At 32.7% G+C, this 16,494-nt stretch overlaps 1 protein-coding gene across 6 annotated transcripts; it reads left to right on the top strand.

Moving 5' to 3' along the window:
* The first annotated feature begins 2,160 nt into the window (after positions 1-2,160).
* On the top strand, positions 2,161-13,792 carry LOC110661958 (transcriptional adapter ADA2b). Of its 6 annotated transcripts, none has more exons than XM_021820807.2 (14): positions 2,161-2,648; positions 3,093-3,171; positions 3,499-3,591; positions 4,385-4,563; positions 4,939-5,004; positions 5,117-5,242; positions 5,328-5,403; positions 5,528-5,591; positions 5,676-5,734; positions 5,842-5,955; positions 6,375-6,594; positions 12,097-12,307; positions 12,603-12,857; positions 13,219-13,792. In XM_021820807.2, the coding sequence occupies exons 2-14, from the start codon at positions 3,153-3,155 to the stop codon at positions 13,408-13,410; spliced, it is 1,674 nt and encodes a 557-aa protein (XP_021676499.2). In that variant the 5' UTR covers positions 2,161-2,648; positions 3,093-3,152; the 3' UTR covers positions 13,411-13,792. The 6 variants fall into 6 exon arrangements, with proteins under 6 accessions (XP_021676499.2, XP_021676498.2, XP_021676502.2 ...); XM_021820806.2 differs by having other exon boundaries at positions 2,161-2,708; XM_021820810.2 differs by having other exon boundaries at positions 2,162-2,648; positions 3,536-3,591.
* Positions 13,793-16,494: the final 2,702 nt, after the last annotated feature.

Here is a 16,494-nt window from a genome sequence, read left to right as displayed (position 1 = left end):
ATTATATTTCTAATTTTTAATTTAAAAAGTTAATTACAGTAAAATCAAGACTCATATTTACTTTGAAGAAAAATTAATATTTAAAAGTTTTTCTCTTCCTTTTATGCATTTAATAAATTTTAATTTACTTTACTTTACTTTACATTAATTTTTATTATTTTAAAATGATTTTATTATCATTACATATGAAGAATAATTTATAGTCATTAAAAAAAAATTTATAATTATTAAGTTCATTTATTTGAGAGCAATTGTTAACTTATTTAATTAAAATTTATTATTAATATTTTAAAATTTTAATATTTTAAATAATAATATTAAAACCTTTTTAATTAAAATATATATATATTTTTTACTGTGCATAACATAGATATTCCTCTAGTTAATAAAGAAATTGACATGATAATTAACAATTATTTCTATTTTTTAATATTATCTCTATTTAATGGAATATTTTTCTTTTTCCATAAAAAATTTAATTACTATAATTTATTTCATATTAATTAAATAATAAATACATAATTTATATCATTGTTACTATTTTAAATATGCTGACTTTTAGAGAGAATTTTGTATCATTATTACTATAATACCATCTTAAATATCTCATTTATTAAACCTATCTTTATATATAATCCCATATTATTTTACTTGAAAATGTTAGTTAATTAATTATTTAACTCTAAAAATTTTTAAAATCAACTTTAAATATGCAAGTCAGAAAATAATAAAATGTATTAATTAATAGTATCATATTTAAAATAAAAGGATTTAAATTTTTTAAACGAAATAATATTTTTTTTGTTTCATTTTACTTTTTATTTATTTATTTTTTATAATTATTTGAAATATTAATGTAAATTTACGCCAATAATTATTTCATTAATATTTTATACATGTCTTTTAATAATTTATGTAATATTAAAATTATATTTTCCATTATAATTGGTTAATATTAATTTCAGATATAAATATATTAAAATTTAAATACTAAAAATTAATAAATTTATGTGTAAAGCAGCATATTTAGCTAGTTGTTAGAAAAATAAAGAAATAAATTTTCAGAATATGTTGAAATCCATAATTTATTGTAGTAGCATATTATTAAAATCTTATTTAATCATTCTTTCTTATTGTAGTATTATTTTCTATTTATCTTAATTTTTTTATTAGGATAAATTACTTGTATATAATATAAGAGCATGTAAAAAGGAATTTTATATATGAAAAATACAAATATTTATTTCAAATATATTAGTTTTTTAACAAAATATTTAAAAATTTATCAGCTAATTAGTACATAAATTTTTCTAAAATCATATATAAATAATAAAGTAAAAAAGGATGATTTAAAAAAAAGTACAGGATGTCTAAGCAATTTTAAAAAAATATTTAAATAAATTTTAATTAGAAGTAAATATAATCATAATTAGTTGTTATTATAATAATGAATGACTAAATTTAAAATAAATATATTGTAATAATATTATATTATATGCAATAAATTAATAAAAAATTATATAAATTAAATTAAATAATGAGTAATGAGTACAAACAATTTATACATAAAAAAATAGTTACAAAATAAAATTATTCTATAATTTTAGTATATAAATAAATAACATAAAATTAATAAATTATTATTCATTATACTTCCCTTTCAAATAAGATAAATATTAACCCTCTGCTTAAATCTAAAATTTTACAAAACATTTAAATTAATTTTAATTAAAAATAAATATATTAATAAAAAATTACATAACTCAAATTAAATAATGAACAATGAGTATAAATAATATATATTATACATTAAAAAATTAGTTACATAATAAAATTATCCTGTAATATATATATATATATATATATATATATATATATATAACTTTTCATACCATTGATTTGAATAATATAAAATTAATAAATTATTATTTATTATACTTTTCTTTCAAATAAGATAAATATTAATTTTCGTTTAAATTTATAATTTTATAAAAATTCAATTTAATTAACCTTTTTTTCATAATTATGTTTGAAATAAAAAAAAAACTTAAAAAATTTTATTTTCAAAAAATAACTAAAAATTAAGTTATAAAAATTTATTTAAATTTTCATTTATTACATTCCAAACAAATCTTTCCCCAACTTTTCTTTACTTTCCCTGACCTTTTTACTTCAACAAATTATATCTGCCTCCTTCCGTTCTTCCGACAAAGGCGTTTAGAGAAACTTTCCTGGGTGGCAACTTAATTTTCTTGCCAAACAAACACACTTCTCTCCCAATTTCGACTCGCTGATAATAAATGGAAAAAAAAGAACAGAAAATTTAACTCAAGAGTTGACCTGTTACTCTAAGCTTACAGTTTTGTCATTTAGCTGTTTTGCTTTTGTGACCCAGAAGTTACAATCTACACCCGACGCCATTAAATTTCTAAAACTTCAAATTCTCACAATTTTTTTTTGGTTTTGAAACTTAACAACCTTTGGAGGCTATCATTACCCATTAAATTCCCTTGCCAATTCCAGATTTTCAAGCCCTCCCTCCTCACGCGGTGCTGTTAGGGTCCAAAATAAGAGAAGTGTCTCGACAGAAAACAGTCCAGTACACTACCCCCAGGGCGTGCAGTCCTCTGTCCAGCAACGTGACACAGGTTTTTTTTCAATCCAGATTTCTTCTCCAAGGAGTCGGAGATACACTATATTTCGTAACGGTACAGATTTAGTTTTTTTAGGCGTTTTCCCATTTTTATTTTAATTAAGACTTATTTTTATTTTCCTATTTCGTTTAGTAGTAGAGATTTGTTTCCACTTATCTGGGATTTTGTTTTCCTATTTAGTTTATGTCTTCCTAGGATTAGTTAAACTTCCTAATTAATTTTAAATTCCTATAGGTTTAAGAGATTAAAACTCTATAAATAGCCCATTTATCCTCAAACTCAAAAGCATTATTGTGAGTGTGTGTTTTCTTCGAGCTCCACGCTGCGTCACCGAGAAATCTACTAATAGGGTTTAGTTTACATTTTTTTCTTCGTCTGCTGCTGCTTCTTCATTTGCTCTGAATTGAAAGAATTCATACACAACCATGTAACATACAGGAATTCTTGAGCTTTCTCGATTATAAATGGGCCGTTCTCGTGGCAATTTTCACTCTGTTGATGAGGACCCAACCCAGAGGTATTTTCTCATTTTCTGTTGTTGTTATTATTATTATTATTATTTTTTTTTTTAAATTATGTTTGAGTTTGAGGTTTGTTTGATTGGTTGCTTTTGTATGTGTTGCTTGTGTGGGTGGGTTTGAAGTGTCAGAGTGGTTCATTTGTTTTTTTGGGCTGGAAAAGAGAATGCACGACAATTGTGATCTTAAATTTAAAAATGGGTGTAATGTAAGATGTGTTTATTCATAATTTTGATTAATCAATTGTGATAGCTTCTTTTGCTGTTGCTAATTACTTATATCCTATACTTCTCCTTAAGGTTTTTGTTTTTATTAATTGGTTATAGATGTAGTTCACCTGGGTTCCTGCTTTTGGCATTGCAGATCAAGGAGAAAGAAGAACTCCGCTAGTGGAGAAAATTTAGAATCTTCATCAGCAGGTAACACCCAAATTAAAACCTTAAGAAGGGATTGTTTGGCATAGAATTATTAGTGGGTGCTTAACTGCAGCAGAATGCTGTAAAATGTCATATAAAAAATGTTAAGGTTTGAGGAAATTTGTTCTTTGGACCTTGGTTGATATTGCTAAGTTGATATAGAGCTCTACCCTGAGTAATGTTCATGCACCCCATGACATGGGTGTTCCAGAATTATCATCTGCCAAAGTGTTTACAAAATTTTATTACGTTGAAGCTGCTAGGTGGAATATCTTGTGATTTGTAATTTAAACATTGCTAGATGTATGTGCCTTGTGATTTGTCTTTTAATATACAGTTCTCCCCTATATTTTAGGTGTTTCAGAATTATCATCTGCAAAAGGGTTTATGAAATTTTATTAAGGTGAAGCTGCTAGATGGATGTTCCTTGTGATTTGTCTTTTAAACATTTCTAGATGGATGTTCCTTGTGATTTGTCTTTTAAACTTGTTCCTTGGATCTTGGTTGATTTTTCTGAATTGGTATAGAGTTCTGCCCTGAATGGAGTCCATGCACACTATAATATGGGTATTTCAGAATTATAATCTGCCAAAGGGTTTACAAAAATTCTATTGGGTTGAAGCTGCTACATGGATGTGCCTTGTGATATGTCTTTTAAACATTGCTAGATGGATGTGCCTTGTGAATTGTGTTTTAAACATGTCAAAACTGTTGTTACTGCATCTGGTACTGCAATCCTGTACTTTTTATAAGTAATGACGCTTTATTCTGTCCTTATTTTCTAATTTGGAGTCAGGTCAGGGAACAGGTGAGGGGAAAAGGGCTTTGTACCATTGCAATTATTGCAACAAAGATATAACTGGGAAGATCCGAATCAAGTGCGCGATGTGCCCTGACTTTGACTTATGTATAGAGTGCTTCTCTGTTGGAGCTGAGGTGACACCTCATAAAAGCAATCACCCTTACAGGGTTATGGTTAGTGATTTGCTTCTTGATAACTTGCCAGTTGGCAGAGTGTACGTGATTCTCTTCTTTCTATTGCTTTTAATGTGGAAGTGAACATATTCCTGAACCCCTAGCTTAATGAAACCTAGATATTAGAAATTAAAAGAATTTTTGTATCTATTAACCTAAATTGTTTTTCCTTTTGACTTTATTTATTTTGTATTTGATAACTGCAGTGTGTTTGAACTGTTCTATTCCATGGTATGAAACAAAATTGTTTTCTTTGTTTTTTAGCTTTTCTATTTGATTTGTTTTGTGTCAACAAGCATATTGATAAAACTTTGAAGCTGCCTTTCTAAAATGATGACAACAATATATTTATTATGATTTTTTTTTTCTCTACAGGATAATTTGTCTTTCCCTCTTATTTGCCCTGACTGGAATGCAGATGATGAAATACTACTTCTGGAGGTTCTTTTTAATTTTTTTTTTCTTTTTAATTTGTTACAAACAGCAGAATATTTACACAGTGAAATATTTTATATATTATATCCTTTGTTTCACGGAACTTTCTAAATTTTAGGGAATTGAAATGTATGGACTGGGAAATTGGGCAGAAGTTGCTGAGCATGTGGGGACAAAGAGTAAAGAACTGTGTATCGAACACTATACCAATATATATATGAACTCTCCATTTTTCCCTCTTCCAGTAAGATACTTTGAAAATGTCAATTCTCTTTTTATGATGTTCTGCTTCAAATAAGTACTTGTATTGAACATTTCACTTTTTCTAGGACATGTCTCATGTAGTCGGGAAAAACAGAAAGGAGCTTCTTGCTATGGCCAAAGGACATGGAGAGGACAAAAAGGGTTTGTTATAATTTTTACTTAAATTTCCCCTTATTATTTTTCTTCTTCTTCTCTTTTTCCTTTCCTTTGTAGTATGACCATTCTTTATGGAATCTCTTTTTTATAAATTCTGTTTGAGTCATAGGATCTTCTATGCTTGGAGAGCATACTGTGAAGGAGGAGTCTCCATTTTCTCCCTCCAGAGTCAAGTATGGCCACCATTCTTGTCCGTGTATTCATGATCTCTTTCCATCTATAAAACCTTCTCATGCCTGTTTTCCTGGTTAACTCAGAGTTGAAGAAATGCATAAAGGTGGTCCTTCTGGGCGGTTACTATCAAATTTAAATGCAGGTAAACTATTATGTAATCATGATTAGCTTCTGATGTTTTATTCAAAATGAAATCCGAAAAGTCTTATGGCTATGATCAACTGTCTGCCTTGTTTTGTTAAACTTCAGATGTAGAATCTGGGGTGCATCCTAATAGCTTAGATGCAGCAGCAACAGCTGCTATTAAGAAGGCATCCAAAATTGCCCATGTTAAAGATGGCCTCAGTGTTGTTAAAGTGGAAGGTCTGATATTGACATTTCATTCCTTGAGTAGATTTCATACTTGTTTTATGATGGTGGTGAAGTAGCAATGCTTTAGGCCCTCATAGAATGTTTCTTCATGATGGCGATTGTGGCAGATTTGTGTAATATCATAAAATCAATGCATTAGTAATTTTATGTTGTTCTAGCTTTGGCAAAATGATACATTTGCTGCAATTTCTGTTAGTTCATTTCCAAGTCGAAAGGTTACCTGCTGAAATATAGCTTACCTGGTTTAGGTATTCTGATGGAAGACTAGAATGTGATACAGCTGATAGATAATCATGTTTTACTAATGCTGTGTTGTCTATAGACATAATGTGAATTTGGTAGAACCACTCTATTTTGATTGTGACAAATATTGCTAGTATTCCATCATATTATTTTTCTTTTGTTGGCAGATCCTCAAACAGACAGGAGTTTTAAGGGGAAAAAATTGAATTCTTCTGGGAATGACGGCTCTTTAGTTGAGTTGAGTGGTTATAACCCCAAACGACAGGAATTTGATACTGAATATGATAATGATGCAGAGCAGTTGCTTGCTGAGATGGAATTTAAAGATACTGATACTGATGATGAGCATGAGCTGAAGTTGCGAGTTCTACGTATCTATTCAAAGAGGTAGCATTTAATAGCTTAAGCTTGATATATATTTTCACTTTGCACTTTGTTTCGTATATCATGTTGATAGAAAAAATATATACTACCAACAATTCCAATTTCTGAGATGCTTAAGTTAATGCTAGGCTTAAACTTTGATAGCTCAAGCCTTCATAATTGTGGTTGTTTGATATGGTATCAAAGCCATTTATTAAGAGGTGTTGGTTCAAGTCTTGTTTGCTTCTCCATCCCTTCAACTACTAGTTAAGTAATTAATTTTAATGCCATATGATGCTTTTCATGTCAGCCATGCTTATCAGTGGTAGTTCCCTGTGAACATTTAGAACTGAGGTGTGGTAAAGCCCAGGACTAATCATTCAACTGTTTTTTCAAATCCTACATCTTGTGGTGGCTTAGAAAGATATATTTAATGGCTTATGCATGGAGATGATTAAATCTCGTGTTATCATTCTCTAATAGCTCGGGTCTGGAGCATTTGCATGAAAAAAGGAATTCAGATGAGAATTATAAATGCATGTGTTAGCCATGCTATTGAAGTGCATGGACTAAAAGAGGAATGAAAACAAAATCATCGTGCAGACATAATTGAGTATTTTTATTTGTAATTTTTGTTGATAGATTTATCACCAAGCCCTTCAGTTTCGATTACTTTTTCTTTTGACTGTTCACCTGATCCATACCTTAACAAGTCCATGTAGAAAGAGATGATTCTCCTTAATTTTAATTAATCTGTACATGGGTATATATATACAATTGATTCCTATAATTGTGTTTTACTAATTAGGAAGAAATCCTAAATAAGAAATCCTAAATAGGAATACAGAATACAGAATATACAGAGAAATAATATAGTGATTGACTTTCCATGACACTCCCCCTCAAGTTGGAGTATAGATGTTAATCATGCCTAACTTGTTACAAATGTAATCAATCCTACTTCATTCAGAGCTTTTGTGAAAATATTTTCTAACTACTCTCCAGTTTTGATGTGTCCTGTTGAGATGATCTGTTGTTGAATCTTTTCACGAATAAAGTGACAATCAATCTCAATATGTTTGGTCTGTTCATGAAACACCGGATTAGAAGCAATATGGAGAGCAGCTTGATTATCACACTACAATTTCGCAGGCAGGGAGGTTTTAAAACCTGTCTCATCTAGTAATTGAAGTATCCATATTACCTTACATACTGATTGTGCCATGACTATGTATTCGGATTCAGCACTAGATCGAGAAACTACACTTTGCTTCTTGCTTCTCCAAGATACCAAATTTTCTCCAACAAAAACGCAATATCCAGTAGTTGACCTCCTATCAACCTTAGATCCAGGCCAGGCGGCATCTGAAAAACATTCAACATTCAACATTCAAATGCCCATGATTACCATATAGCAAACCTCTTCCTGGAGCGCCCTTCTGATAACACAAGATTTATTCCAAGGCTTCCCAATGAGCAACAGTTGGGGAAGACATAAATTGACTTACCACACTAACGGCATAAGCAATGTCAGGACGAGTAACTGTAAGGTAGTTTAATTTTCCTACCAATCTCCTGTATCTCTCTGGATCTTCAAACAGTTCACTATCCCTTGCTAACAGTTGTAAAGTTGGAGTCATTGGTACACTACAAGGCTTAGCACCTAATTTTCCTGTCTCTGTCAATAGATCGAGGACATATTTTCTTTGAGACAAGAAAATACCCTTTTTACTTCTCATAACTTCGATACCCAATAAATACTTTAACAATCCCAAGTCTTTGGTCTGAAACTGGGTTTGGAGGAAGGTTTTAAGAGATGAAATACTTGCAGAATCACTCCCAGTGATGACAATGTCATCCACATAGACTACTAGGAGAATTAAACCAGTCTCAGATTGCCTATAAAATACTGAGTGATCACATTTACTCTTTTGCATACCAAATTCCTGTACTGCTTCACTGAATCTCCCAAACTATGCCTTAGGACTTTGTTTCAAGCCATAAAGAGATTTTCGAAGCTTACAAACTTTAACCAACTCCCCCTGAGCAATAAACCCAGGTGGTTGCTCCATATACACCTCCTCCTGAAGATCACCATGAAGGAAAGTATTCTTGATATCCAATTGATGCAGGGGCCAATCATATGTAGCTGCTAAAGAGATAAACAAGCGAATAGAAGTAAGTTTAGTTACGGGAGAAAAAGTATCTGAGTAATTAACCCCATATGTCTAAGCATATCCTTTTGCTACAAGGCGTGCTTTTAACCTAGCTATAGAACCATTGGGATTTACCTTTACTGTAAATATCCATTTGCAACCAATAGCTTTCTTACCAGTGGGCAAAGGCAATAGTTCCCATGTACCATTAGCATCTAAAGCCTCAATTTCCTCTTTCATAGCATTACACCAGCCAGGATGAGACAGTGCTTCACCAACAGTACTAGGGATAGGAACAGAGTCCAAAGAAGTAACAAAACACCGAGAACAAGAAGATAATTGATTATAAGAAACAAAAGAAGAGATAGGGTAAGTACATGAACGTTTATCTTTACGAAGAGCAATGGGTAACTTTAGATCAGAATCATGATCAGTATGAGGTATAGGATCTCCCAACGAAATAGCTGGTGGAGGATCTGAGTCAGGAATTTCCAATCTCCTAGAATAAACATGAATAACAGGAGGTCGAGTAGGTCTAGAGACAGAAGGAACAGGCTGTGGGAGAGGACTAGACATTGGTTGGATAGTATATATTAAGAGATCATCCTCCTCCCCTTGACTCTCATACACAGATGATTGAGGAAAAAATGGAGTGGACTCAAAAAATGTGACATTTGCAGAAACAAGATAACGATTAAGAGTAGGAGAAAAACAACGGTACCCTTTTTGGAGCCGGGAGTACTCAAGTAAGAAACATTTGAGAGATTTTGGATCCAATTTAGTAACCTGTGGACGAATATCACGCACAAAACAGGCACAACAAAAAATACGGGATTCAATAGGGAATAAAGATTTTGTAGGAAACAAAGCAGTATAAGGAATATCCTCATTAAGGATAGAAGACGGCATACGATTGATAAAAAAACATGCTGTAGAAACTGCATCCGCCCAAAAGTATTTAGTAACTTTCATCTGAAAAAGAAGAGTACGAGTTACCTCAAGAAGATGTCGATTTTTTCTTTCGGCCACGCCATTTTGGGATGGGGTATCCACACAGGAAGACTGATAAAGAATGCCATTTTGTGTCATATAAGACTGAAATTGTGCTGAAAAGTATTCTTTGGCATTGCCACTTCTTAATATGCGCACATAAATATTAAATTGAGTTTTGATTTCATTACAAAAGGCACAAAAGATATAAAATAACTCAGAAAGATTCTTCATTAAATATAACCAGGTAACACGAGATTAATCATCAACAAAAGTAACAAAATAACGAAATCTAGTTTTAGAAGTAATAGAACAAGAACCCCAAACATTATAATGAACTAACTCAAAAGGGGATGAAGCCCGTTCATAGACTTTAGACACAGAAGGCAAACGATGATGTTTTGCAAACTGACACGACTCACATTCTAGTACTGATAAAGACTGAAATTGAGGACACAACTTCTTCATGGTAGACAAAGAAGGATGACCCAATCTACAATGAGCTTCAAGAGGTGTTAAGGTACTGGAGCAAACAAGCGACCACGGTACATGATTTTCCAGAATGTAGAGATTACATGACTCGCGTCCTCTACCAATAATCTGCTTCGTCGTAAGATCCTGAAACAAACACTGGTCAGGAAAAAAGGAAACAGAACAATTTAAGGTACGAGTAAGTTTACTAACAGAAAGTAGATTAAAAGAGAGTTTTGGTAGACACAAAACAGAAGACAAAGAAATTGACGAAGTCGGGTTCGCAGTTCCAGAACCCATGACACAAGAAGTAGAACCATCAGCTAAAGTAACAGTAGAGGAAGTGAGATTAGACTGAAAAGCAGATGGAAGACTAGAATTACCTGTCATGTGATTTGTCGCACCAGAATCAATAACCCATTTGGATGAGGAAGACACAAGGCATGTAGTGGATTTACCTGATTCAGCGATCGCAGTGACAGGGGAACTGGTAGGCTTTAGAGATGCCTGATACTGGGAAAATTGCGTAAAATTCTCTGCAGATACCAAAATAGTTTTCTCAGAGGAAGATACTGTAGAATTCTTTGCTGCCATATTTGCCATCTGTGATCGCTGATTTTTTCTCTGAAGTTGCGGACAATTATATTTTGTATGGCCAGGCTCATGGCAATAATAACAAATAACTCATCTTGAGTCCTGATTAAAACTAGCCTCTCCATTACGCTGATTACTTCTGTTGCCTGTAATTCCTCCTCTACTTCCTCTTTTATTACCTTGTTGTCCATTTGGATTACGGCTGATAAAAGCACTACTGGCAGGCTGTGAAGATTGGGTACTCTCTGTACGAAGGACCTGTGTGAATGTTTCATGCAAAGAGGAAATCTCAGAACTGGATAGAATCTGAGATTTAGCAGTCTCATACTCTGAAGGAAGGCCTGCAAGAAAACTCATAACAGTCAGTTGCTCCCATTGAGCCTGCTGAACTTTCACATCAGGACTAAAAGGCAACAATACATTAAGTTCCTTATATACCCGTTTAAAATCCATAAAATAAGCCGTGAGAGACTTATCTTCTTTCTCAGCACGGTAGAATGCCTTACAAACATTATAAATATGAGAGATATTCCCTTTACCAGAATACAGAAAATTTAAGTAATCCATCAATTCCTTAACAAATTCACAGTGATTAATTAAACTAATTACTTCACTGTGAATCAAGTTCCGAAGCTGCAAAAACAACCGAGCATCCTCCCTTAGCCAAGTTTGTCGTGTATCATCAGTGGGTGGATCTTTAATAAGGTGATCATCCTTATCAATACTACGCAAATAGACCATAATAGTCTTACTCCACTCCAGGTAATTCGAACCATTAAGTTTGTGTTCCGTGATTTTAGTCATCACCGGAATCACATCAGAAATAACATTCTTACTGTCTGCCATTTGTTGAGACAAAGAAAACTAATCGAAACGCTAATCTAAAGTGCTTATAGCAGCAAAATAACCCAAAATCACAAATCAAGCAAATACCGAAATAGTATCTGAGAGCCAAACCTCAGAAGTCCTTTAATGGTGTACTGGATCAAGTAACAGCATACAGTGATGGAATGAGGGGGTTGAGGCGACGCCGGCGATGTTGATCGGGGTCGAAATGGCCGGTCGGCGGCCAAGGTTTCTCCTGAGCTGGGTGGTGAGAACTTATAGTCACCCTAGATTGATGACCTACTTTGATGCCATGTAGAAAGAGATGATTCTCCTTAATTTCAATTAATCTGTATATGGGTATATATATACAATTGATTCCTATAATTGTGTTCTACTAATTAGGAAGAAATCCTAAATAAGAAATCCTAAATAGGAATACAGAATATACAGAGAAATAATATAGTTGATTTCATGTGGGCATTGGCAGGCTTGATGAAAGAAAACGCAGAAAAGATTTTATTTTAGAAAGAAATTTGCTATATCCAAATCGTTTTGAGAAGGATTTATCTCCAGAGGAGAGGGCGCTTTGCCGACGGTATGATGTCTTCATGCGTTTTCATTCCAAGGAAGAACATGAAGATTTGCTTCAGACTGTTATAGCAGAGCATAGAACTCTGAAAAGGATTCAAGATCTTAAGGTATTGATTCCTTGTCTTGCAACTTTGTTTTTGCTAGATTCCTTACTCTTATTGGAAGCCTATCTTGTTACCTGATATGTTTTATTATTATTATTATTATTTTGTTATTATTTTTATTACAACATAACTAAACCTCAATCTGAATGTAAATGGGGCAAGTTGTATAAATTACCAGTACAACATTCTGCTTTGAAGAACTTTTAGATGGCAATAAATTTATTTCCATTTGTACATAAAAATGTTCATTATGCTTGATTTTATTGAATTTATCATGCCTGCTGATATAACAATGCAGGAAGCCCGAGCTGCTGGTTGTCGTACATCTGTTGAGGCGGATAAATATCTTGAAGAGAAAAGGAAAAGGGAAGCTGAAGAAAGTTCTCACAGAGCAAAAGAAAGTGTCCAGGTTGGTCCAAGCAACCAGGGAGGTCCAAGTGTTTTCATGGCTTCAGAGTCTGTCGGCAAGGATTCAACTACGAGACCTGCTGGACACTATGTTAATGATATGGATGCACTGGGCTTTTATGAAACACAATTACTATCTGAAGCTGTAAGTATCATTATTTGTTCTTCCATTGAACATTAAAAAAATTTCGACTGATGTTGTGCATTGCCTGTTAGGCGTAGTTGTGGATTTTGACGTTTGGCTGCTTTTGCGCTCAAACCAGATCAACTCTGAACCTGTATATACTGTCCAAATCTGCTGCTAAATTTTTGGATTAATCCGGCCAATTAAAACAGTTAAACCAAACTTGATATTTAGAAGATCAAGTTTAGCATTTTACTTTATCAATTCATATTTTCGTATTTGCCTTCTAAGCTAGGTAGCATTATAATTTTATTTTTAGTTAATTACTTTTTGTTTAAAAAAATAATAATAATTGAAGCTTCATTTTTTAATGTTGTTGCAGGAGAAACGCCTCTGTCATGAGATAAAGTTGCCCCCACCTCTCTATCTTAAGATGCAGGAGGTTATGACAAAAGAAATCTTCAGTGGCAATGTCACTAAGAAATCTGATGCTCATCCCTTATTCAAGCTTGAAGCCAGCAAAATTGACCGAGTTTATGATGTTCTTGTGAAAAAGGGGATTGCGCAACCATGAAACCTCATGTTTGTTCTGAATCTAAACTCCATTCATTCTCCCTGAGAAATGAAAATATACTTAATTCTATTAAAAAAAAAAAGGTAAAAAACGAGAGCCTTTTCTAGGTGAAGACCGGTTTTTTACTGCTCATGAAGTTTCACATTGCAGGGTGGGAGGATGGTGTATCACTTCATGGATACACATTCTACAAGAGAGAAGGGTTATTTTTCAGTCAGAAGATGTAATTTATACTCTTTAAATTACATGAGAAGTCTTACACAATGCTTTGGTTCGCAAGCTTATGATAAAAGGTGGATCATTTGCTTTGGTCTCTTCAAATGTTTTGGTGCTTCAGATTCAATATTTCTTCTTCAATTATCAGATATTCTCTCTTATTTTTAATAATGATTTTTTTTTAATTAATTTTAACCTGTGATGGGATTTTTATTTTATTTTATTTTAATTTATTTTCCTATTTAAATTGGATTAGTTGTAAGTTCTTCAACTTTAATTAGTATTAGTTATTTTTTTTATTTTATCTAATTTTTCTGTTGTATTTTTGTTTATCTAAAATTCTTAAATAGTAATTTTTTTTTAATTAGTTTAGGATTAAAAACTCTATAAATGCCTATAATCAAACTTTGTAACATTTAATTTTCAATATGAGAATTTTCTCTAATTAAAACTCCTTTATTTTGTCTCTTGTTCATGAGGTTTTGGAATAAACCTTTATTTAAATGCTTACTTTTGGCGGGCAATATTTGATCTAGGAGGATTGAAGGCACTAGGACTAGATGGCTTTCCTGGCATCTTTTATCATCAGAATTGGGACACGGTTGGGAGAGATGTTTACAATCAAAGGTTTTTTGTATTTGGGTTCATGCTTTAAAAAGAAAATAGAACAAATATTATACTTCCAAATGTAAAAATCCAGTTTTTATCCACTACTATAGACCTATATGTCTCTGCAATTTCATTTACAAGATTGTCTCCAAAGTTACAGTCAATAGACCCAAATCATGGATGGACTCTTTAATCTCTGGACCAAGCGGCTTTTATACCTACAAGGACATTCCAGGATAATATAATCATTGCACATCAAGTTCTTCATTACTTGAAAACTGCAAAGTCTGAGACTCATTTCATGGCAATTAAACTTGACATGGATAAAGCTTATGATCAAGTAGATTGGGCTTTTCTTCAGCAAGTGCTCATTAGTTTTGGCTTTGATGCTTCTTGGGCTCTAATGGTTATGTAGTGTGTAACTACAATTAGCCTCTCTATCCTGCTAAATGATGCCCCATCTCAGCCTTTAATTCCCTCCAGAGGATTACGTCAGGGTGACCCTTTGTCACCTTATCTTTTCCTCTTTGTATCACAAGCTCTCTCGTGCCTAATTCAGCATGCCAAGCAGGAAAGGCTTATCCAAGGTATCAAGTTAGCTAGAAATGCTCCTATTGTCACTAACTCTCTCTTTGTAGATGATACCCTTTTATTTGGAAAGGCTTCAAGAAGTGAAGCTGGGGCCCTTCTGGACATTTTATCTAAATATGTTGCTGCCACGGGTCAAAAGGTTAATTTCCATAAATCTAGTAACTTCTTTAGCAAGAGAACACCCTAGCAATTAAAGAGAAATTTTAGCCGCGTTCTTTATGAATGAATTAAAAGAGGGTGATAAGTATATGGGGCTGCTCTCTCAGTGGGGACATTCAAAGAACTAGGCTTTGAGCTTCATCAAGGACTGCATCTTGGCCAAGACCCAGTCTTGGAAACAGAAGTTGTCATCTCAGACGGAAAGGAACGCTTTTATCAAATCAATGCTTAGTGCTATTCACACGTGATATGGCCATCCTTAAATTCCCAATGACCTTTTGCCATCAGTTGAATAACTTAGTCTCCAACTTCTGGTGGGAAAGGAAAGATAAGGAGAAAAAGATGCATTAGGTTAGTTGGAAAATGGCTTCTTTCCCTAAATCGCAAGGAGGCATGGGTTTTCGTGATTTTGAGATATTTAACTTAGCTTGCTTGGCAAAACAATGTTGGCAGTTAGATAATAATCCCAACAGTTTATGGGCTTATATTCTAAAAAGAATATAATTTCCCCATTCTTCATTTTGGCTAGCTCCTTCAAGAGCAAAACAAAAGTCGTGGATTTGGTAGAGTTTCTTAGTAGGTAGTGTTAGTAGTATGCCTTAGAGCATATCATCTTTTATTTTATTAATAAAAGGCAATTTCATTTTTCTGTTTACATAATCCACCATTTAAGTGTAATTGAAAATGTTCATTGATATTTTGTTAGAAATTATATTCTTAAGTTATTAAGAATATGAGTGACAGTATTTATAGTATAAAGTATCATAAATTGGTTCACAGTCGATGATAATTCACAAAGGACATAACTTATCCAGAAAGATTATAATCATATTTGTTCCCAAAGTATTAATATGAGATATAAATAAGTTAGAGTGGTGAGTCTCATGCCACATAAAAAATATGATAGGCACTTATACATGATAAGTAGGCCAAACCAGTAACGCTTATGACAAGCATATGGAGTTTACTATTGTCAATGCATTATCATATATCATATCAGTGCATATAATCTTTAGACCTGAGATAACGCGGTTATTTTATATATAGGTGGTTTGAGTTTGATACTGCTTTCATACTCGTACTGTGTATGGGTATATGGAAATATGTTGGCTCCTACTAGTTATATATGGAGATAGGTGCTGATCAAGATGGAATCCGTTACTCTAAGTAAATAGGGATAAAATCCTATGTTCATTTAATTATTCTTGATGATTTAAGTTACTGACCAGGACAAATAGATTTAGTCAGAAAAGAGTTTTTGACAAGAAAATCTAATTAATCAAGAATTGAAATTAAAAGAGGATTTTGACATTAACCATGACTCCAGTTGGAATTGGGATTTTGTAATGGAGAGATTCTAGTGCATGGTAACATATGATTAAAGGTTCATTTAAGGTATTCCTTATTACTGATTGGGTGGCCATAGCATGCTATGCTAGGTGTCAACTATGGCCTATGAGATGCCTGAAATGATTTAGAGAAATCATTTATGGTAAGAAAGAGTTTTAA

This window comes from Hevea brasiliensis, chromosome 5 (genome assembly GCF_030052815.1).
Source record: "Hevea brasiliensis isolate MT/VB/25A 57/8 chromosome 5, ASM3005281v1, whole genome shotgun sequence".
Taxonomy (NCBI): Eukaryota; Viridiplantae; Streptophyta; class Magnoliopsida; order Malpighiales; family Euphorbiaceae; genus Hevea; species Hevea brasiliensis.
Note: the sequence above shows the minus strand (reverse complement) of the source record. Positions and strands in the feature narration are given on the sequence as shown.

Bases quoted from the DNA above. Each gene is read 5' to 3' on its own strand.
- LOC110661958 (XM_021820807.2), top strand. The intron at 3,592-4,384 runs GTAACACCCAAA...ATTTGGAGTCAG, and splicing joins TTTAGAATCTTCATCAGCAG to GTCAGGGAACAGGTGAGGGG. The intron at 5,005-5,116 runs GTTCTTTTTAAT...TCTAAATTTTAG, and splicing joins ATGAAATACTACTTCTGGAG to GGAATTGAAATGTATGGACT.